General features: G+C 50.3%; 1 protein-coding gene across 2 annotated transcripts in view; it reads right to left on the reverse strand.

The window, feature by feature from the left end:
• The window catches only part of DPYSL2 (dihydropyrimidinase like 2), a 48,511-nt gene extending 41,985 nt beyond the window's left edge, over positions 1-6,526 (reverse strand). The window contains exons 1-2 of one of the 2 annotated variants that reach the window (XM_050325676.1): positions 6,440-6,526; positions 5,682-6,048 (exon numbers count right to left, since the gene is read on the reverse strand). In XM_050325676.1, coding sequence (XP_050181633.1) covers positions 5,682-6,032 — 351 coding nt within the window. In that variant the 5' untranslated portion in view covers positions 6,033-6,048; positions 6,440-6,526. Of the gene's footprint in view, positions 1-5,681; positions 6,130-6,439 lie in introns of those variants that run through there. The other variant, XM_050325675.1, reaches the window with a different exon arrangement.
• Positions 6,527-24,104: the final 17,578 nt, after the last annotated feature.

Here is a 24,104-nt window from a genome sequence, read left to right on the forward strand (position 1 = left end):
TTTTTTTCTTTTAAAAAAAAAAAGGCTCCTTATGCACATGGGTTTAATGCAGAGCAGCAGAACTTGGAGGCTGAGTATTCCATACTCATCTATTCCATACTCTATTCCAGAACTGCAGAATGAAATAAAGGAAGAGGTTAAAGGGCTGAAAAACACGGTTGTTCAACAGTCACCACCCACACAGCACCAGGTTTTTTTAAATTCACGTGATTTAGGGCAAAACTGAGCTCCCAGGGGTGTCCTTCCAGCTCCATTCCACCAGTATGGCCCAATTTTGCTCCCTTTTAGCAAAGAGCTAAAAGGTTGTCAAAACACCTCATTTAAAAATTAATATAAATGGAGAAAACTGACTTCTTTAGCCTTGCTGAGCAAAGGTGTTTATGCCTGTTGTATAAACACACTTAAGGGAAGGAGAAGAGCTAAAGGGTGATGTTGGGATGAGAACAAGTTGGGAACAGAGTCTGGAATGACTGAGGTGTATCCTGCTCTTTTTGGCTGGTTCTGATGGGGCTTGCAGCAAAAAAACCCCAAAAAAACAACTTCTTTCATGTTAAAATTGGTCCAAATTTGTCTTCTGGAAAGGTCTGGAGGGAAAATGGCACAAGAATACGAGAATCTCTGTGCAGTGCTAATCTGTGCTGAAATAAATCAGCACAGGCATCAGTGGAAATCAATTTACAATCAGCTCTGAATCCTAACTCACAGATTCTGTGAAGCACCATAAAAGCACTTACTTGGCAAAGCATTTTTATTCCCACTGTGGAGCTGCTGGATGGTTGGGGGAAAAAAAAATTATTAAAAGAGTTTCTTCCTCTGTGGAATTTTAGTGTAATGGCAACAAACCCAGCAGAATTTCTGCAACACCCAAGCGCTTCTCCTCCTACTGGATTCTTAAAGGTTTACCCAAAAGGACATTTTGCCATGAAATTAAAAAAAAAAAACGCACCTTTCAAATGGAAATATATATTTTTTTAAGTGCAGTGGAAAGAGGGATGAGAGATGGATTTGAGGCATTCCTGGAAGGATCTGAAATTCCACCTCTGGATTTCCCTTTAGGCTTGTCAGACACAAATAATCCCATTCCCTGCTGGAGAATCCCCCCTCCCAACCTCAGTGAGGGTCTCTGTGCCGTGATCAGAGGCAGCAGGACTGGGCCAGAAGAGCTTTCAGGAGTTCACCCCCAGGAATTCACCCCAATCTTCTGTCAGGGTTCTCCCCACTCTGATTTCTCAATGACTTGAAAGGAATTTCCCACGGATCCAGCAACCCCCTGCACCTCAGGAAGTGTTGGGAGCATAAAATCCAGGCTGATCCATGGCAGGAGGAGTTACACCTGTCCTTCCCAAAACCATGATGAGAGAACTGTCCATTATTAATCACTGTAAATTAAATTACAAGGGGAGGGATTATACCTGCCAATGAGCATCTTTTGTTTCGTTCTCTTGGATGACAAAAAATCAAGTGTCATCATATGGAAATGACCATGAAACCTGCTACTATGAGGAGGTAAAAATCATCCAGCTTCTCAGAGGAACAGCTCAATTGGTTTTGAACCCAGACTATTTTAGGTTACAAGGGGGAGATTCACTTTCTGGCCACACAAACAGGTCGATAAAAATGTGCATTCGATCTGCAAATTAAAATTAACCTTCCAATTGATTTCGTTTCATCTGCTGTCCCAGGAAACCTTTGGGAGGTTCAGAAAGAACCTTTTAAAGAGGCTGCTGCTGTCATGGGGTGTTTTGTCCTGAGCCTTTCAGGTGCATCAAATGGAATTGGCCTGAAACAAACCCCAGCTGCTGCTCCCCAGTGGATTTAACCATCATGTCATGCAATCAGGAACCAGCCAGCCCTCTTCAGGGTTCTAGACAGGGCTTGCTCTGTCAGGGGTTGTCCAATTCACAGCAAAAAATGTGCTGTCCTCTCCAAACCACTCTCAGCCTGTTGTGCCCTGCACTATAAAGGGGGAATTTCTGGAACAAAGGCATGGGATGTTCAGGATCGGTGCCACAGCCTCGCCCTTTCCCCTCCCTGGCATCCCCAGGCCCCTGGGAACCACGGGGAGGGGCTAAGAAATGCCTGTTTTCAGGGATTTGCACTGTTTCTTGCCATTATTTAGGGCTAGATGGTCTGCAAGAGGTCCCTTCCCACCCTGGCTGTTCTGCCATTCTGTGATTATGATCCCTTTTCCTTGCCCAAAAACCTGCAGGGCAAAGCATCAGGCTCTCAGGAATCGCTTTTCCCTCTTGTTCCAGCCAGCTTTGCCCACCTCTGAAGTGCAGGACAATCATTACTCAGTGATAAATCGAAATTCTCTCCTCTGTTCCCCACCCTGGGATTCGTCCCTGCCCTCTGGGAGGTGACCACAGGACAGGACATTTAATAATCCCTCAGAAGCACAAAGGGGGTTGGTTTCTGGCTCAGCACCTGCTGAAAGCAGATGGTTCATGTCAAAGGATGGCCAAGGCACCGCCAGGAGGGTGGCACAAGCAGGGGAAACTGCGAGATAAAACCTGCACCAGCTCCAAACCGCTCATTCCTGCATCAAAGGGGGGGTGTTGGGTAAATTCTGGATATAAAACCACCCCACAAGACCCCCACTGGACGTGTGGAACAGCAGACTGGGGGCTCTGAGAGGGATGTAGGAAGTTGAGAGGACTTTTGGCATCGGTGCCCATCAATGTTTTGGCTTTTTGCCACAGTCAGACAAACCCACTGGAAGAACATGCAAGTCATGCTCCTGTAGGATTATTTTGCAAGCAATGGTTGTGGAAACAAGGCTAGAAAAATTGCAGGCATTGTAGCAAACTGAACTCAGAACTGCATCTCCAGCTGTCTGGAACAGCTCCTTTGTTTTGCACAACAGTTCCATTAATGTTGCAGAGTCTGTGATTATTTGAGCTCTCAACAACATCCTGTTATTCATTATTTCTCTCCAGGAACGAACAGCCGTGATCCTGAGAGCTTTGAGGTTTTAGGAAGAAGTCCAGTCATGTCACAAGCTTCATGACAGTGTTTTGCAAGCGAGGCCCCTCCTGTCAACCCTAAAATAAAAATATTTTCCTACTCCCTTGTTTGTTCATTATTGTCACTTATTACAATAGGCTTTGTCGGTTTAGACCAGCAGTTTACACACAGTTCTCTCCTCTTCCCAAGGGCCAGTGAACAGGGAATGCAAAAAAGGGATGTAAAGGTGCTCAGGGGAGCCACCTGAATCACTGGAGTAAACAAGGGGGGGTTCCAGCAGCTCCAGAACCAGCCAGCAGCAGTGGGACCAGGGAAGATGATGCAGTTCAGATGGGAAACAGAAGCACAGGGAACTCTCCAAGGCCTGGCAGATGGAAGCAGCAGAGCTTGGCTCAGCTCTGAGCTGCAGACCTGTTGAATGGGTCACGCTGTCTCCAGGGGCTGAGCTGCAAACGCTGCTCAAAGTGAGCCTAAGTCTTCCTGGTGCCCCCAGAGATGGTCTGAACCCTGAATGATGAGGCAGCAATGACCCAGAGGCAGCACATGATAGATGCCTACAGAATGGCCTGGTCAGGACAGGCACCAGGAGATTGGATTACCCTTATCTTGGCCTGCAGGACAATATATTGCTGTTTAATGTGGAATAATTACATTCCCTTTTTTATCCTCTTGACAGTTAAGACCTCAGAAAGAAAAAAAAATAGCTTGTCCATCCTTGCTTTGTTAATTATTCCAGTGGAGATTAAGACAAGATCTCTCTCTAAGTGACAGAGAGGATGACTCTGGTTTAAAGCCACAAAGCCAATTTTACCTGCTGAGGATTTAAACCATTGATTCAAGCTTTGGGTGCAGTCAGCTGGAAAAACAAAGCTAAAACATTCCTGCAACAGAAGTGCCAATCCATAGCATGTCATTATTCACAACACACTGCACTCACCCAAACATACACAACCCCTCACAACACCATCCCCTGGCACCAGTGTTTTGTAAAGCTGCTGAGAAACAGCTCAAATGTTTTTTGCACCATCCCACTATTTCATACACTCACTCAACATTTATATGACAATCTTTAAAAATAGAACCAAAAAACACACTTTAAAAAAAAAAATGTCATTAATGTCCTGTGTGGGTTCTGATTTTTCACAATATTGTAATTGAAGTTTTTATTATGCTGGTACCATTTAATCAGAAGATAATTGATCTTTTCAGAATTAATGTGTCACCTGCTTGTGCTTCTGCCCGTCCCACAGGACATCAAATTGTCCAAAATTAGTCCTTAAAGTGTCCTGAATTGCAGAACCTTTGACTCCTCAACATGAAAAGGCCCTTTATCCTTGAGATGCACCTTGATTAGTCCAAGGAGACTAATTAATCATGGAAAGCTACTCCATCAGTAGGCACTCCAACCTGGTCAAAGCAAACCTCGGGCATCTGGAGTGGCAAACTTTTGTCTGGGTTTGGAAAATCAGGCTTGGAGCAGCGTGGGGCACATCCACCTGCTAATTAAGGACCTGTGCAAAGCTGGGCCTGCCTCTGTGAGCTCAGGAGAGCAGCCCACGGGTGGAAATGGGGTGGATGGAGCCCTGGGGTCACTGCAGCAGGGGCTGATTTAGGCAGGATGAGCCCCTGTTTCTTATTTTTATAATATGACCTCCAGCAATACTTTTCTGCAAGTGGGGGAAAGTGATGAACAAGCCCACACTCTGAATTCCAGGCAGATTTCTGCCCTGTCCATGCAACCCACACCAGGATTAAAAATCAGGAGGCACATCCCTAAGGAACAGTTTCCAGGAGAAAGAACTGCTCTAAACCCCACTGGGAGAAACTCCTGCCCAGAGCCAGGAGTTCATCAGTCTGCTGGTGGCTTTTGCTTCATTCATTCCTGCTCTTCCAGCCTCTGCAGAGGAGGCAGCATTGTCAGAGGAGTGTTCCACGGCTCAGCTCTGAATAAAGCTCGTTTAAATCTATTTATTGATGAAAACCAAGCGGGCACGATCAGCCAGACCTCTGGGTTCAGTGGGGGTTTGCCTCAGGAAGGGGATGGGCTTTATGACACCCTGGCAGAGAGCGAGAAAATTACCTTCAGGAGTCTTAAAAACCTGGGAGGAGCTCGGTGGGTTTTTTTTAGGAGAAACGCCCCATTCCTGTGAAAGTCCCAGATCCTCCCGAGTCAAAAATTCCCACCGTAGCCAGAGGCCCTGCTTAAAACCGGTGCTGAAAAGCAGCTCCCAGGGGTCACTCCGGTGCCTGGGAGGAGGGGTAGGAGTTTCCCCCTGGAAGAATCCTGCAGGGATTTCATCCCCTGTAGGTGGAGGCTCATTGATGCTCTTTTTTCCCTCAACAATCGCGTTTGTGAGCTGCGTTCGCCGCCTGGGTGGGGCATTTCCCTGCCCTTGTGCCGGGGAGGGGGGGGGATCTGCCCAAGGAGCAGAAAAGTCGGGGTCTCTCCCCAAACACAGGGCGGGGAGGGGAAGGGAAGGGTGTTTGTGGGTGGGGGAGCCCCTTTCTTCTTCTGCCCCCTCCCCGTGCACAGACACACAGACCTGCAGAGAGGTCTGGAGAGAAGGCTCCGGGAGAGACGCTGCTTCCCACAAGGCTGCCACATGGATGCAGGGGACGGAAAAGCTGGGTGGGAAAGGATCCCTCCCCTCTGCAGCCTGTGCTCGAGTTCACCTCACACACACACACACGCGTATATAAATATATGCACCCACCTTGTCGTTCAGGTTCTGCAGCGCCTCCTTCCCCGTGGCACTCCTGATCTCCACCTTTCTCCCGAAATCAACAGATGGTTCCCCTCCCTTCCCGCTCTGCCTGGAATACACGGACTGAGCATCCGGACCCAGGTGGGCAACGTCCTTCTGCTTGGCCACCACTTTGTTGCATCCCCGGCCCACCGAGAGCGAGTCGAAGTCGATGGTCTTGTTCTCCAGGGAGCCTTCCACCGGGCAGAACATGCCACAGAATTTCTGCCGGGGCTTGGGGCTGCCCGAGCCCAGGTTTTTGAAGAAGGCTGGCACCTCTTCTTCCTCGCCCTGCCGCCCGTTCTGCTTCCTCTCAGCCATGGCTCGGGTGGTCTCCCTGCCGGGGGGGAACAACGACAGCAGTCACCAGGAGGGTCCTTCACACACACACACACAAGAGCACACACACGCGGGGAGAGGAGAGGTGGGGGGGAAAAAAAGGAGGAAGAGATGGGAAAGCGATGGCTCTGGGTCCTAAAGACACGGCAGCATCAGCTGCAAAGGGCTGTGCCCCGCGGGTCCCCTGCCCCCATCGCAGCCACCGTCCAGCCTGTGGCTCTTTGATGCAGCGCAAAGTTGAGGGGAAAAGGATGGGGCAGATCCTGCTGCAATCAAGGGAGGAGGTTTCAAGTTCCCAGCATCCAGATGGGGAGGGAGGGAAAAGGAGAGAGAGGGGGGGGAAAAAAAAAATAAAAAAATAATAGTAAAAAAAAAAAAAAAATGCTCACTCTGCAGCAGAAACTGGGGACTGCTCCGGAAGTGATGCGAGCGGTGAATTGGCAAATGGACTCGATCAGGTTGGAGCAGCAGCCCCCCTCACACCCACCCACCCACCCCACCTGCTCCCCCTCCCTTCCCCGGCGTGCGGCCCGTGGGCCAGGGAGGTGATGGGCAGTGGGCACTCCACCCACCCTCCTCCCTCCCACCCCCTGTGCCCTGCCTCCCCAGCCCCGCCATGGTGGCGATCCATCCCATTGTTCCTCACTTTTCCCAGCGCGGCGGAGCCGGAGGGCGGGAGCAGCCGGGCTGGGGTCGGTGGGGATGGAGCGGCGCGGTGCTGACTCAGCTCCACCGGGGCATCGCCGGTGCGGACCCTCCTCACGGGGCGGGGGGGAAAGGGCTGATTGATGGCACTGGAGAGGGGATGAGAGAGAGAGAGAGAGACAGATGGGAGAGGGGTGTGGGAACCGGGGGACAGAGGGAAAGGAGCCGGGCGAGCGGGGCTTACCTCCCGGAGCCGAAATTAGTGACCTTGCGAGTCAATTAAGGCTCTGCAGTGCCGGGAGCCCCCCGCCTGTCCCTGCGGGGGAGCAGGGGAGGCAGCCAGAGGCGGAGGGCAGGTTTGCAGAGGAGGAGACAGAGCAGCCCCTGCGCCCCTGCCCGTGGTGACAGTGACAGTGACGGTGACCCTGCCCTGGGCGCGGGGGAGAGGGGAGATGGGGGAGAGGGGAGATGGGGAGCGAGGGGAGATGCGGGCAGAGGAGAGATGGGGGGCAGAGGAGAGATGGGGGCAAAGGGGAGATGGGGGAGAAGGGAGATGGGGGGAGAGGGAAGATGGGGCAAAGGGGAGATGGGGGAGAGGGGAGATGGGTGGCAGAGGTGAGATGCGGGAGAAGGGAGATGGGAGGCAGGGAGGAGATGGGAGGCAGAGGGGAGATGGGGAGCGAGGGGAGATGGGGGAGAGGTGAGATGGGAGGCAGAGGGGAGATGGGAGGCAGAGGGGAGATGGGGGGCAGAGGGGAGATGGGAGGCAGAGGGGAGATGGGGGAGAGGGGAGATGGGAGGCAGAGGGGAGATGGGGGCAGAGGGGAGATGGGGGAGATGGGAGATGGGAGGCAGGGGGGAGATGGGGGTAAACCGGAGATGCGGCCCCCCGGCTGTCCCGACCCGGCCACGGGCGCTGTCCCTTCAGCACCACCCGCGCCCTGCCCGGGGGGGGTCGGAGCCCCTTCCCTGCCGGGCTCCAAAGCCAGCCCAGCTCCGCCTGTCTGGGATCCCCTTTTACCTCTTCCCTGGGGTTTGTCCCTAAATGAGCCGCTCCAGGCGGGGGGAGGGCTGGGGTCACTCCCGAGGGGCTGCTTTGGGCAGAGCCCACCGGACCCCCTGAGACCCTCGGGATGTGGGAGCAGGGACATTTTCCTCACAAAGGTAAGAGGTGCAGCACGCAAAGGGCTTAGCGGGGCTGCCCCCACCTGATACACGTTATTCACGTGTGATCTGGGGCCTTTGGGCTAATCCATATGCAATATTCCTGCAGCCCAAAGCCCACGGCCAAGCTGGTTATTACTATGCATTATTCATTGATCTGCATCTTTGCACATGCATACATTAATTGTTAATTGAGAGGCATCTGTGTCCAAATGGCCACTAAGCACCTCTGCAAGATTAAAAAAAAAAACAACCAAAAACCAACCAAAAAACCCACCCCCAAAACACTTAGAGCAATAAATGAAGATACATTTAAAGAGTAATAATCTGGGAGCCTTCTGTCCCTGCAAACCACACCCAAAGCAAGGCCTTTGTACCAAAACACAGAAAACCACCACAAGCCAAGGTCACAACTAAGTGAAGCCCTGTAATAAATGCACAGCAGAGTGATAAAAGACTCCAGACTAAAAGGAAAGGAATAAGCCTGCAGCTTGGCCCTGAAGGATGAGGGTGATGTGCTCTGGTAACTAATGAAGGAGGGAGGAATCATCAGCCCCACCTCCTTCCCCTTCTGGGACCGTCCAGGGGCTGCAGCCACGCTGATCTCAGGTGCTTGGTGGGGGATTGGAGGCCAGCAGATGGTCTCCCAGGTACACACAAGTGCTGTATTATTAAGGGTTTATAAATATTAATTGCCATGGCACGGCTGATCAGGAGCTGCAGCGAGTGCTGACAGAGGCTCCAGCCAGAGCAAAGCCTGGAAGTGATTGTGCTGACACGTTCTGCACTTTGGGATGGCCTGAAACGCAGCTCATTCATCTCCTGGCACAGCCCTGGAGATGCTCAGATGGCCACGGGCTGGGGAGGGATGGGGAGGGAATGACCTGCCAGGGAGATGGGGGCTGGGAGGGGACCCAGACAAGAACAAACCCTGCAGGCAGAGCTGAACCTCCAAACAGGCAGAGCTGGGAAAGGTCACTCCCAAAAGCTGAGCTTTCCTGCCAGGCAGAGCTGACTCTTTCACAACGACCCCTCAAGCACACTCTGAACATCCATGTCCAGGTGTTTCCCCTCCCCACAGGCACTTGAGGACACTCTCAGCACTGCCTTCAGTTATTTGGGGGTTGTATTTCCAGTCCTGCTCAGGGGAAGTCTGTCAAAAGACCCCTCACAGGCTGATCTGCTGAGTCTCTGGCTGCCCTCATGTGTCAAAGCAAAGGTGATTTGTCACCCCTCAGGAACTTCCAGCACCCCAAAAGAATCAGATAGATCAGATTCCCATCAACTTTGTGGCCATAAAAAGAGTGTAGGGGGATGCAAGTTATATTTCAGTTTGAGTTTGCAGCTCCACAGCACAACTGGTAACATATTAAACCAGCAAGTTGGTCTAAGCATGGAAATAACCACATTTTGCTGAAAAATCCCTGGGATCTGATAATCTGGGTGTTTAATAATCCCATAGGGTGTCTGTTTTTCACTGAGAACCACACAAACCACTTTGAAAACTACACTGACCCTCAACTGAATTTCATAAACCCAGGATCAATATGTAAGTTCCTCAGAAAACAGCTCATTCTTGGTCCTACAAAGGTGGAGAAACACTGGAGTTACCTGAACACCACCTGAGAAATGAATCAGGGCAGCTGGAGTCACACATTTAGTGTCCCTGCAGCAGCTCTATATTCTGACCCTGTAATGAGTATTAATTAGTTCTTGCGGTATCAGTTACAGGGTCTCCAGTTTTCCACAAGCTGTGGCTTTCCTACCCCTGGAAGTGTCCAAAGCCACGTTGGAGCAACCTGTGCTAGTGGGAGGTGTCCCTGCCCCTGGCAGGGGGTGGAAGGAGCTGAGCTTTAAGGTCCCTTCCAACCCAAACCACTCCGTGATTTTCAAGGAGAAGCTGAACAAAGCTCGAATACAAATCAAGAACCAAATTTCAGGGATGCTCAGGGCAAGCCTGTGCTGTCCACAACATTAGACAGCCCTTAAAAACACCAACCTGTTGCATGGGCCACTGCACTGGTCTGAATTTCAGCCACCTTCCCTCTCTCTGGCTGTTGCTTTACCTACTGCTGCTCCCTGTAATTTTAATTTCCTAAGGTGCAGGCTCAGCATCAGGAGGTGGCAGTGAATAACTGCGCTTCCAGAATATTCCTGCAATATTAAGAACCAAACCCAAGCCTAAAATGCTTCACTGGGTTGCAATTGTTCTGGCAGAGCACAAAAAAAAAAAAAAAAAATAACTGAAAGGCCAAGTTGTCTACAGAGAAATCATTAACCAAGTTCCCTCTGGGATATGATAATTGCTGGAGGGGCTGACAGCTTTTCTTGGCCACTCAAAGACGAGACACATTATTTCAGAAACATTAAAGGCCAGAAGAAAGTCCTTTGATAAACGAGTAAAAAAAAAGTCCATTCAAACCCGGGGACAAAGCTCATTTATTTCCAGGGTCCTTTTTTTTATTATTATTATTATTATTCCTATTTATCCTGTGCCTCACTTTTTTTCCTTTATGGTTTTGTCCTCGGCCAACGTGAACCAGCCCTGGCAAATTTCTGCCAGCCAAGGTTTGGTGCCAGCAGCTTTTGGTGCAGGAAAACAGATGGTTTGAAAGCCACATTGTGCCCACTGTGCCCACAGCCAGGAGTGCAAATATTGAGTCAATTACAAAGGGGATTTTCCAAAGGCACAACTGGGAATCAGGCTCACGATTCCCGTGGAATTCCAGGGGGAGCGGGAGAGCCCCATCAAAAAAAAATCTCTCCTTCCTAATTCAGCATGTGAAAGGTACCAGCCTGCCCTGAAATCAGATTTTTTTTCTCAGCTATTCCCAGGGTGATAATCATGGACAGGAGGAATAGGAATCTCACTGAACCATTCAGGATTTAAGACAAAACTCCCCAGCAAAACTGCTGGTTTCCTCGAGGCCCATTAAGTGATTTTTTGAAGCCCTGGAAAAGCTGGATTTCAGCTGAGGGCTGATCTGTTCTTCCAGACAGCGTCATTAAGAGGGCTCAGCCATCTAACCACAAAAAGGCATCATTAAATATTCCCATTTCCTCTCAACACCTCTCTCGATGTGACAGCTCCTGGCTCACCACCACCAACATCCGTGTTGGACCTGGGGGCTCCACAGGAAATAGCTCTTGATTTATGGGCTGGAATTACCTCCAACCGTGCCAGCATTTCTCCCAGAAGGACATTTTTCCCAATCTTTCACTATTGCAACACGGCTTCAAAAAAAAAAAAGACCTTCCAAGCCAGGGGAGCTCTGGCCAAAAAAATGAGTGAATTTGAGTTTATGCCCTGCCACTGGGAGCTCCTCACCGCTCTCCATGTCCCATTGCAGGCACTCCAGAGCTGGGATCCACGTGGATCCCACACCTCCTGAGCCCTGCTCCTAAATAATGATGACAAAAACAGCAGCAAGGGTCAGAAAGCAGAGCGTGTGGCCTGTGGATGAGTCACTCTTGGAGCGCTGCAGCTCTCTGGGTTCCTCTGAGACAGGACACAGCAGCACTAAAAATAGAAGTCAGCACTAAACTCGAGCTGAGAACAGCCCAGACTTGGGATAAACAAATACTACTTGGATTAATCTGCCAACACGTATCAAAGATGATGTCCAGCCTCACCTTCCCTTCCTGCCCCTGCTCCCTCCTGGCAATCCTTACAGCACTTCCCACGAGGGGAAACTGCCTCTCATTTATTGAGCTGGAACCCCTTAAACACAGTATAATAACATCCTGGGACATATTTACCCTCAGCACAGGGTGATGAGCTCAGAAAAGGCTTCCCTGGGTGCTGGAGCCGGGTTTGTGCCCCCAGAGGCAGCGATTTAATCCCCACTTGGATCAGGAGAATATTCACCACATGTTCAGAAATTCATCCCCATCCCTCCTCATCAGAGACTCCAAACTCCTCCCTGCAGATTTCCGAGCTCCACAAGTGAAAAGAAAAGGGAGGGAGGGACCCCCAGGCTCCAGGTGAGGAAGGGGAACGCCCAGGTGAGTGCAGGTGGTGTTGCTCGTGTTGATGGTTCTGTTCATCAGCGTCAGTGGCTGAAACCTCTGCCAGTTCATAGCACAAAAGCATCTTACCCTTAAGCTGCACTAAGCAGCTTCCTCCACCCCGTGTTTGGTGCTGGCTTTAGAGCCTATTTTAAACCTGTCTGCACAGGTAGGCATTTCCAACCAGCTCTGAACACACTGCTGGCATTTACAGTGCATTTGCATTTACAGTGACCCATTTGGGGAACCCAAAGAGAGAGAAAAAACCTCTTGAGGCCACTGATAAACACATTTTCGTGCTTTCCTCTGCAATAAAAGTGCCAGCCAGAGGCAGTGGTACAGCAGAGGGAATTGCTGCACTGGAAATCCAAAGGACATGGTGGCCAAGCAGGTACCGTTTCCACCTGGAAAAACAGGGAATAAAACTATAAAAACCAGGTTTCCAACCAGTGCAACACTTTCAAGTGAAACCAGGTAGAACTAAAGCTTCACATGTGCTCCAAATCACTATGGCAGCAGGCCATGAGCTGTGTAATATTATTAACACAGAAAAGCAGCAACCTTTTCCCAAGGGTCTCAAGAATTCCCTGGTGGCCACTGTTGCAAGGGAACTGGGATTTGCTTCCATGGCAGAAGGAAGGATGGGAAGGACAAAGAGTTTAAACCAAAAACTTCACTCTGGGAATTTGGAGGCAAAAATCAAACCAAGTCATCAAAGCCCACGATTTGGAAAGCAAGAAAAACTTCCATTATCTTTCTCATTCTTTAACCCCTTTTCCCTCTTGTTTTTACCCTTTTCCCTCTTGTTTTCACCCCTTTCCCCTCTTGTTTTCACCCCTTTTCCCTCTTGTTTTCACCCCTTTGCTCTTTTGTTTTTACCCCTTCTCCTCTTGTTTTTACCCCTTTTTTTCCTCTTGTTTTCACCCCTTTTCCCTCTTATTCTTACCTCTTTTCCCTCGTTTTCACCCTTTTCCCTCTTGTTTTTACCCCTTTGCTCTCTTGTTTTTACCCCTTTTTTCCTCATTTTTACCCCTTTTTTCTCTTGTTTTTACCTTTTTCCCCTCTTGTTTTTACCCCTTTGTTGCTTTTACCCCTTCTCTCTCTTGTTTTTATCTTTTCTCTCCTGTTCTTATCCCTTTTCCCTCTTCTCCTTAACTCTTTTCTCCCTTGTTTTCACCCATTTTCCCTCTTGTTTTCACCCACTTTCCCCTCTTGTTTTCACCCATTTTCCCTCTTGTTTCCACCCCTTTCCTCTCGTTTTTACCCTTTTTCTCTCATTTTTACCCTTTTTCTCTTGTTTTTCCCTCTCCTCTCTCATTCTCACCAGGTTTTCTCCCCCTGCCTGTGCTGTCCGGGGGGAGCCAACACAAACTGCTGAGCCACCTCGGTGCTGCTGATTTTTAACATCAAGCTGAGAAAAAACCTCCAAGCAGAAACGTGCCCTGGGCTGGTTTTTGCTCTCTGCTGACACAGCTTGCCAACCTCAGCAGCCCCAGCAGGAGAGCTCAGGCCCTGCTGAAGAGCCTTCAGCTGGGCACTCTCACACACCCAAAACCATTTGTCACTTCTGAAAATCTCATCTCATTTACGTTTTCAACAGTCAGGACAGACAAAGGCAGCATTATTAGCCTCGCTGGACACGGGGGAAATGAGGCATAGAAATTCAAATCCCCCTGCCCAAAGCGCAGCAGCAGCTCCTGATCACGGCAAGACTCCTGCCTGTGTGCCCTGTTTGGGGATCCTCCTGCCCTCACAGCTTTTCAGCCCTCATTTCTGGGCAGGACTAAGAGCAGCAGCAAGGAAAGGACTAAACCCAATGGCAGCAGTGAAAGCCCAGCCCTCTTTGTGCTGCAGAGCCCCTTCAAGCCTTGCAGTTGCTGCTGACACGAACCAGCGTCCTCATGTTGCACTTATTAAATAAATCTAATCTCATTAAACTGCATTACAAGCTTTTATTTCATAAATCTGGGTTCCTCCCCGATCAGGCAGAGAATTAACTCCTGCCTGGCCTCTGCCTTTCCCCCCTGTGGCCTTGCAGAAGGTGCTCCTGGCAAACCCAGAGCACTTGGGAGGGGTCACAGGACGGATGGAAACATCCCAGATGCTGCTTTAACGCCCCCTAAACTTGGTGCTGGTGCCTCCAAAAGAGTGCAAGTTGCATTTCCCTCCAACACGTGCTTTATGCACAGAAACACTTGCCTGAAATCATCCCAAAAGCCTCTTGTTGTGAAATCCCAGGGTATCACCAACAGGACCACGGGGTGAGGTGCTGTGACATCCTCTGCAAAACAGCCTGTCCTGCCCTGGTGTGCTGGGATTCTCTTTTAATCATCCGAGGTCAAGGGCGGAACAATTTGTTAAATAAAACTCCAGTGAATCAAAATGTAAAATTTCAGGCTTCCATCCGGCAGGAAACTTCTCATCTGGGGGCTGAGCAAGGGTTGGTTTGGTTGGTTTTTGTTTTTTTTTTTTTTAAAGTTGAGTTGTACTTTTTGTAGGATCAAAGGAAATATTTGCATAGAAAGATGTTCTGACTTCAGAATGAAGAACTGCACTTGTTTAAGATCGCTGTGAATATTTTAACCCTTTAAAAAAATCTCTCTCGAGCATTTTGACAAAGGGCTCAAATCCATTTTGACTTAAGAGATAGGTTTATATTCAACACATACATGTGGATAAAGAATATTCCTCCTCTACAGGATTTCAATGCTCCACACTCCCAAGTCTGAGCCCTTCAACAAGCAGAATCCTCCCCAGGTCCATTAGAGCCTAATTAGCTTTTAATCTGTGTTTTTTTCCAATCATCCAGAGATAAAACAAACAAACAGTCTCCCTCCAATTACTGCCCATTTTCTTTGTCCAACAGAAGCCAAGAAACTCACATTACAGGGGGAAATATGCACAGAAATATTTCCTGTTTGCTCGGCAGAGCCGGGCAGGGGGACTGGAATCTCGAGGCTGCTTTGGCAGGTATGTGAAGCACATACTTGAGTGAGTCTTCACAAGCAAACCAGTCCCCTTTAGCAGCTTGTTCTGTTCCACCCTGCACACACCAAAGCCTGGCAAGAGAAGCCTCAACATCACCTGTTTTGGGGAATGAAAACTCCGGTTCCCTGCTTGGCTTCATAACCGGCTCCCCTGGTGACCCCTGGCACCATCGCTGCCTCCACCTGTGCCCAAGAAGTGCCAGAAATATTAATTACCTGCAGCTGAGAGTTTCCTTGATTCCTTAATGAGTAGAGAGTGATTTCAGATGTGTGGGGATCAGAGAACAAAAAAAGGCACAATAACGGGATGAAGTGACTCGAGCAGCCCGCTGCACCCTGCACTAATTAATCAGCACCTCAAAAAATCAGGCTCGAGAAAAAGAGGTGTTAATATTTGCTAATAAAAGCAGGTGCCCAAGCAAAATTCAAGTCAAGGCAAACCATGAAAAATGTTTCACTGGCACCTGGAGGGGGGATAAACGTTCAGGTCTGGGAGAAAAGATGCTCTAACTGAGGATAAATCTCAGGCTGCTGGGAGGAAACGGCCCAAACCACTGGGAATGGAAATGGTCACCAGCTCCAGGAATAGTTAGGTTGGGAAGCTGGTTTGGTTCCTGTGTGGGGACACCAGGAATGCGCTCCCGGTTTCCCCCTCTTTGTGTGCAGAGCACACATGGCTCAGTTGCTGAGAGCGCCGAGACAAAAGGGAGGAAAGCTCAGGCTGACAAAGGAACCCCCGGCTAAGAAAAAGAGGAAAAAAACCACCGTCTACTCAAGGGTTAACAAGGAAAGCGAGCCGTGAGGATGTTTGGAACAGCAGGGCATCAGCTGGAGCCCGCACGGAGCCTTCCCCGCTGCCATTCATAACAAAATCAGGAGGCAGAAAGTTACTATAGCAATGGGAGCAGAACGCGGCGCTCGGGAGGGCAGGAGAGCCCGGCCAGACGGCAGGGCTGGGGCTGACACCCACCAGAACACACACACACACCCCCCCTCCAAGGAATCCTCGCTGTAGATCGCTGAATTTTAGCTGAAACAACGCGGAAAGGAGGCCCAGCTGCAGACAAAGCACAACCACCCACCCTTCCCTTCCCCAGGTGCCGAGGCAACAAAAGGCTGCGCTCGCTTCGTGTGGCAGAAGCACCGGGCAGTGAACGCTCCTGTGGCTCCCCTAACGCCTTAATTCGGGCAGTTTATCAGCTCTGGAGCAGATCTGGCCGCTCCCCACACGGGAAAGCCCTGCTGGTGGGTGGGATTGTGCATCTCGGGGTGTTCAGCATCGGAGATCCCTGCAGGGCTGGGCTCAAACCCCCCCCGGGCGGTGGGAAATCGATGGCAGGGTCGATGGTTCGGCCCCGGGGATCCCATATGGGCTGAGGCAAAGCCGAGCTCATCCCCTGGCGGATCCGATTGTCCCGGCACAAAGGTGGGAGAGCCCTGGGGAACGCTGGAGCAGAAGGACTGGCTGGGGACAGGGAGCAGATGTAAAGAGAGCTCCCCCAGACGAGGGGTGGTTCAGATGCATCCCAACATGATCCCACCCCCTACACCATCCCTAAAAACCTAAAATCACAACCTCAGGATGGGCCACGAGAGATGCTGAAGGGGATATGAAGTGAAGAGCCCACCAGGCAAAGAACAGCCCAGGGTGAATGGAAATGAAAGCGGCCCTGATACCTGTTAACCCCGGGTCGTTTAGCAGATGATGGGAGCACAAAAGTGGTTTAAGACACTCCCCTTTATCCCCATGTCAAATCGAGCCATTAAAACCAGACCCAGAGGAATTTCCCCATTCAGGGCAGGCTTTGAGCTGCATTTGCCCCCTCCTTTTCCAGCACTGCAGTCTGAGCTGTGCTGCTGAATTACAGAGTAAAAGCAGAGCTCGCTGGGACCACTTTTACCCCCCCAAAATTGCCCTTGCAATCCCCTTTTTCAATCCCTATTTTCGTTTCTCCTGGGCCTGCATTCACACCGGGATGCAGCACCACCCATGCCTTTGTTTGCCTCACCCATCTCACCTCGTCTTCCCGAATTTTTAATCCTGCCCAGTTCCCTGCACAAACTGGGGGGGCTGCAGCAAACTCTCCTTTCAGGAGAGGCCTTGTTGCCTTGGTTACCCATCACCAAGCCTGGGCCTCTGCAAGCTCTGCCCAAAGCTGCCTTTTCCTTGGATTTGTCCTGCTTTTCCCACCGCTCAGTTTTTTTTTTTTTTTCTCTCAGATAGCTGGACTTAGAAGAATAAATAAGATTTTAAAAATTAATTAATGAAATGCATTAAATACATTAAATAAATTAATGGATTGTCAGATCTGGAGGCTACCCAGGTGCCAGGCAAAAGGGGTGGGGGGAGTTTGGCACATGTGCCCACAGAAAGGGGGCTGAGCACTCACCCACACAGCACAGACCAACTTTTACACTCAGAGATTCATCTGGGGCTGCTTCTGATGAACAGAAAAACTTTGACGTGCCAGTGGATAAAACTAAAGAATTAAAACGAAGCCAAACCCAAGGGAAACAACACTTCCAGTTCCTAAAAAAAAAAAAATTAGCTATTTTCTCCATCCCCTATTACACAGCTAAAAATAACATCTGATTTAATTTTTCAGCACTGTCTGGGAGGATTGAATCAGAGCCCACTGAAATGTTCACATGTACTGAGAAAGGTCTCAGCATTCTTCAGTGGAGATTTGGTTAATCCCATTTTTGGAGAGAACACCCAACATTCTCAGTGCTGTGAATGTGACTCTCCCAAAAATCACTCCCATCTATGTTTATGATATTTCTAATTGTCACATCTAGTGAAAAAAAAATCACTTAAGGATGTGAACTAAGTAAGAGATGGGGCAGCTCTCCTGCTCCACCTGTGTGGAACTGCAGCTCTTCCAGTGTTAATTGGATCTTCCAGGCAGAAACAATCCCCTCCTCTCACGGGAGTGCCAGGAAGGAGAGAGGAAAAGGGGACAAGGAATTTTAATTGCGCTGTGATCCCCTTCCAGGGAGGTTTCTTGCACACCCCACCACGTTGCAGGCACCCAGCAGACTTGAACCAAAAGCAGAACCCACCAGGAGCCTCTCAGGGAAAACACATTCCAGCCAAGGTGACCCTGGGATGGGTCCCCACGCTGGGGTTTAATGTGGGGAAGTTGTGTAAATCAAACCACTTGAAATCATGTAAATCAAACCCCTTGAAGCCACGTAAATCAAACCATTTGTCAGGCCCGACTGGAAGGGGGGAAAGGGCCGATTTGCCAGTGGATTTTGATTGCTGTGTCCGTCTTTCCTGCCCCTCCTCACCCCACCACGGGCCCTGGTGCAGGCTGTCAGCAGCTCTCACACTCAGGCTGAGGAAATGCTCCACTCCCTGGTTCATGTGTCCTGATGAGAGGCCTGTAAATAGACATCATTTTCTCCCCCTTGTCCCTGTGCTGCATCCATCACCCTCACAGCACCATTACCTTCCAGCACTGCATTAAGCCAATGGTTCTCCACTGCAGGGAGGAGCTCCCTGAGCCACCCTGCACTCTGAAACACCCTGCAGTTCCCTCAGGAGCTCCAGCAGGTGACAGAAGTGGTCCCACTCTCCCCAGAATATCCCAGGTCTGCCAACCCAACTGCTGATGACACAAAGACTGGCCAAGAGGATTTGAGCTCCAGCTCCCATTTTGTGTCTGTGGTGCACCAAAAAAGGGCTGGGAGGATGTGGGACTGTGTGGATTTCTTGTTTCCCTCTGGTGTCACTCATTGCCCAGAATCTGCAACCCCAAATCAGTTTGGCAGCACCTCATTCCAGGCCTGGACTGTGGATTTGTGCCCTTTTGCTGCATCCTGGAGTGGTTTGGGTTGGAAGGGGCTTTAAAGCTCATCCATTCCCACCCCCTGCCATGGGCAGGGACACCTTCCTCCAGCCCAGGTCACTCCAAGGCTCCTGGCAGCCCCCCTGCTCCCAGGTGGAGCAGTTTAGCCCTGCTGCTCTCCCGGGATGGGCTGACCCAGGGACTTCAAAGGGGCTCTGTGTGTGAGTTGAGGGCGTTTCACAACCCCCCTGAACATCACATTGCTCTGTTGTGCCTGTCCCTGATTGCCCCAGTTAATGAGTTTTTAGTGCACTGAACCCTACTTAATGCACTGCTTAATAAAATGGGAGCAATTAATCAATTAGCCAAGAGGGCCCGGCTCACCGATCGTCCTTATCACACCGGGCTCAGCCCTTCCCCCACCCTCAGCCCCACGATCTGAGGCTGTTCCAGGCACAAAGAGGGACCTCCTTTCCCCAGGAGAGCTGCAGGCCTGGTGGGATGAGGTGGCTGCTGGCCATGCTGGGTGGACCACCTGCCAAGCTGCTCCCAGGTGGGGACTGGGATGGGATGGACCACGGACAGAGCAGTGGTGTGGGTTGGGAGGGACCTCAAATCATTTCATTCCACCCCCTCTGCCACGGGCAGGGACACCTTCCACTGGACCAGGCTGCTCCAACCCCAACCCCTAAAGCTGCCACTTCCCTCAATTCCTACCAAGTGCCATTCCTGGCAGAGCTCCAGGGGGTTCTGCTCCTTCCACTTGGCTCTTTCTCCAGACTCTCCTGCTGCTCTGCTGACCTTGGCAGATGCCAAGTCTCTCCTCCTCCTTCAACCCACTTTAACTCCACGTTCCCTCTTTAACTCCAGCCTCCCCTCTTCAGTGGCATCACAGCAGCAGAACGTTTGGAAGTCATCCTGAAAGAGGAACTGCTGTAAATGGCCACCCTTTGCTATTTACACCCCAGAAACGAGGAGGAAACGATCTTCCTTTATCTCAGAACTGACAAAAAAAACTGGTGCTCCTGCAGGAGCCCACCTGGCAGGAAAAGAAGGATTTCTTCCACCTTAGTGACAAATGTTGTTTCATTCCAGTGGAGAAAAAAAAAAAGGAGGAATCCTGAGCAACTTTGTAAAATCACCTCTGCACTCCTTGTAAGGTGTTTCCAAAGCTCTACTGAGCTCCACAGGGAACAGGTCTGGGTGCATTTATTTGCCTGGGTGCAGAAATTAGGGAGGTTTTATCTGGAGATGAAACAGCCCCTGCGTGACCATCTGACCTTAAAATTTGATAAAACAGCCCAACCTTGCACAACCATCTGACCTTTAAAAGCTGGAAGGCAGGGGGGGAGTAAACCTGGGAGAGAGTAAAGGAATAGAAGGGACTCTAAAATATTAGCGTTCTACCGAAAAAAAAAAAAAAACCACCCTCAGCCGAGATGATCACAGAACTCCAGACCGTTCCACTTGGCTCAGCCATGCCCGGATACATCTGAATACATCGGGGTCAGGCCCTGCCAGAGCGATTCACGCAGACTGTGAGTCATTGTGCTCTGCCCTCCTTCCCCTGGCTGAGCCCTCGGCAGGAGATGGGAGCTGAAACCTGCGGCTCCCGGTAATTCCACTGGATTCAGAGCTGGAGCAAAACCACCCTTCACCCCTGAATGAACACATAAGCAGGGATAAATCCATCCACAGGGCTGAGCGAGGGGACAGGAGCAGAGCGAGCCCCGCATTCCAGACGGGGTGGAGCCCGGGGACACTTCGGAAACACCGGGTCTGACAGCCCTGCAGGGCAGGGAGACTCCTGCCAGGCCCTCGGTGAGTTCTAATTAACAGCTGGGAGCAGCCCAGAGCTCCCCAGCACTGCCACCAGCAGCTCCCCATGGGAAACGGGATGGGGGAAAATGGAAACCCAGCGGCCAGGTGCCCATCCCGACGGGAAAAACCATTCAGAGTTCACAGCCAGGGTGTCAAAAGGGCTCAGCAATTAAGATTCCCAGTCTTGGGATGGCTCACAGGGGGGCCTGCCCACAGCAAGATGGGCATCCCATTTCCTGGCACTGGGAGCAGGGAGATGCTCCATGGCAAGGGAGCAGAGATGTGGGGCCGGGAAGGAAGCAGGGATTGCTTTTTTTTAATATATTTGTTTGTTTACTCATCCTCTCGTTAGAAGGATGGAGCAGCTCTGCTGGGAGGGAAGGCTGAGGGAATTGGGGGTTGCTCAGCCTGGAGCAACCTGGGCTGGTGGAAGGGGTGGAATTGGATGGGTTTTAAGGTCCCTTCCAACCCAAACCACTCCATGATGCTACAGTTTGTCAACAGAGACCCTGAAATTGGTAGCAAGAAGCCACTAAAGAAGGGCCTCACCTGCAGATTTCCACCTAGGGCATAACAGCTTCCAATCTAGAGGAATATATCTATATTTTTCCCCTATAAGTTCTTGGAAAAAACTGCCTTTCTGATCATCCAGAGGTGTTTTGTGAAAGAACAGCCCACAGCAAGCTCAGGGCATTGACTGACACAGAAGAGATGCTGCTTGAAAGAACCTGGGAAAGCACACAGAGGAAAAGCTACTCATTTAAATCCAGGGAACTCCACATCCCTCTTGGAACAATGCAGGTGCTTGGAGTGAGGGAGGTGGGAGGATAAACACAGGGAGACAAGAGAAGATTCCCTTTTGCAAGACAAACACATTAAGGGATTCCTGAATCCCAGCTCAGCTGGCCTTTTCTTTCTCCTCAGAATAATCCAAAATTATCCATCTACCAGCACTCTGCAAGGAACTCCAGCTGCAGCTGCTGGAAGCTTCATATTCAACTTATGTAGCAACTGCCTTATAAAACTCTGTGTCATCCCACCCTGCTGTGTTTAGAGGGGGAAAAAACACACACAGATAGAATAAATGGGACTAATGAGGAAAACATCAGGCAGTGCAGGCTGCTGCCAATAAATGTTTTACAGGAGCATCTTCAGGCTGAACCCTGCTCCTTGTTTCCCTGTCTGAGCCTGGTGCTACAGATGGGCAGCACACACCTCGCTCTTTGCTCTCAGGGCCATTCAGAGAGACACAGATTTGACTCAACCAATGTTTTAATGGCTCTGCCCAAGCCCTGGAGATCACCATTAGGTTTCTGGCTCGCTGCCCCAGTGCAGGGGATAAAAGCATTCCAGGCTCACCAGCGAGGTTTTCATCAGGGAGGGCTGGGAGGGCTGGGAAGGCACTGGGTTGTGCCTGGGGAAGGTTGGGAAGGCACTGGGTTGTGCCTGGGGAAGGTTGGGAAGGCACTGGGTTGTGCCTCTCCCATTTCCTTGCTGATAAAAACAGAGGGGAGCAGATTGTGTGTCCCAGCATGACAGCATCGCTCATCCCACTTGGAATCACCTGCAAGGTGTCCACAGGCTCCAGAATTCCAGAATCCCACACAGTAGAATCTGACACAGTCCCAGTGTGGTCCACACTAATGAATAACCCCTAATACACACTAATAAATAACTCAAATACACACTAATAATCACAGACCCACTGCTCTCCACTCAGGCTCCACCTTATGAATTCCCAGATTTTCAGATCCTGCCCCTCGTGGTTTCACACAGGATTCCCACTGCCTGATCCCACTGGACAAACACAGAGCTGTGCTGTGCTCTATATGAATTATTCAAATTGCATTTCATCTATCCAAAAAAACAAGAGATCAAAAGTGCTCCCGCTGACTCAGCATGCTGACCCATCCAGCTCAGGAATTTAAGATTAAAGCTCGTTGTTTCACTGAGATGTGGCCCACAAGAGCAGCCAGCCCCAAACCGTGGAGCTCCACACAAATTTGAATCTCTGCCACGGGAATATCAATTCAGTAATTGCTCCCTGGGTCATTAAATGGGCCTCACAAACTAAGACAGACACAGCATATAATCCAAACCTAATCAGAGCAGCACAGGTCAGAGAGCACCATCAGCACGGGCTGGCACTCAGAGTATCTCCACTGGCTGAGAAGCTGGAAAAAAAAACACCTTTGGTATCTGAGATCATGAAACAAAAGTATCACAGAAATCCTTTGCTTTGAACTGACGTCATTAACACCTTCCATGGCTGGTTAATATTTCCATTTTGCAGATGAGCACTGAGTCACAAAGACTTTCCTACGGCCACTGTTAACTCAGTGGCACAAAGGCAGCTGCTGCTTTAAGTGCTCATCCTAGAAAACAAACCCACAATTCCTATTTCTGGCCCAATTTGAAATTAAAATCCTTAACACTCGAAGAACGAACTCCAAGTAAACCAAACATATTTAAAAAAAAAAAAAATCAAATCCAGCAGAAGGGGTTAGACAGCAAAATAAGCTGGTAGGAAAAAAAGGTGCAAAGGGTGAAGTTGTCCAGCCTGTGTGGCTTGGCTTGCAGTGGGTATGTCAATTATACATGCAGATTAGATGCTCAACTAGGTGTGCACAGCAAGAACAACATACAAGTGCTCTGGGGCAGAAGAGACACGTTTGCAGCATCCACTGTCACCAACCCCCAGTCAGAGGATTCCAAGAGACAGGGGCTGGGAAGAAAATCCCTTCTGTTGTGCCTTTTTCCCTTCTTTTTAAATTTTTTTTTCCACTCATCCCACCATTTATTCCTGAATGCTCCCGGTAATTTCAGTGAATTTCCCTTCCTCGTGTCTCAGGATTCCTGGCAGCTCCTCAGGAAGCTGTGCAGAAGCACTGAAATCCAATCCCCTCCCCACTAATTTCCCATTAACTCGGCTCCCACTGCAGTGCTGAGAGGACACTGCTGATTTATGGGTGACTCTCAGAGGAGGAAGTGGAACAGCACCTTCAGCATCTCTCTCTCTCTCTCTCTCTCCCTCCCTCCAACACGTTTGTGCCGGGAAATAAAAGGCTCCCACCCCAATCTCACATAAAAGGCTCCCACCCCAGTCTCGTGTGGAGCTGCCAGGGTGACATCACACATGGTACCACCGCAGCACCAGCCAATTGGGGAGGGCCCTGGCGCTCACCTAGAGCAGGGAAGCCTATAGGAACCTGCTCCGTGTGGGAAAGGACCCCCTCTTCTGCCCGTGCTTATCTTGCCACTCCTCCTCCGTCCCCCCTTCCCACTGCAGCCCCATCCACACTCACATCACACACACAGCACAGATCACAGATCACAGCCCAGGCAGGACCACCCTGCCCAGCCCCAGCCCGTGTGCCTGCCTGTCAGACTTTTGGCTCTGATTCCCTCAAGAGCTTCCTGCTGCTGCTGGAGATCCCTGTTCCTGTTCCTCGATTTTCACCGATGGTTTTAACCCCTTGTTGTGCCGCTGTAGCCCACAGGCTTTGTTGTTTCTGTCCCAAACACGTTTAACAGCAGCCCAGCCAGCCCTGTGAAAGGACAGCAGGGCACTGAAAGCCAGGGCTCAACAGCCTCAAGGGGAGGTCCAGGTTGGACATCAGGAGGAATTCCTTCAT

The sequence above is a fragment of the Myiozetetes cayanensis genome, unplaced genomic scaffold (assembly GCF_022539395.1).
Source record: "Myiozetetes cayanensis isolate MyiCay16 unplaced genomic scaffold, myiCay2020 scf30, whole genome shotgun sequence".
NCBI lineage: Eukaryota > Metazoa > Chordata > Aves > Passeriformes > Tyrannidae > Myiozetetes > Myiozetetes cayanensis.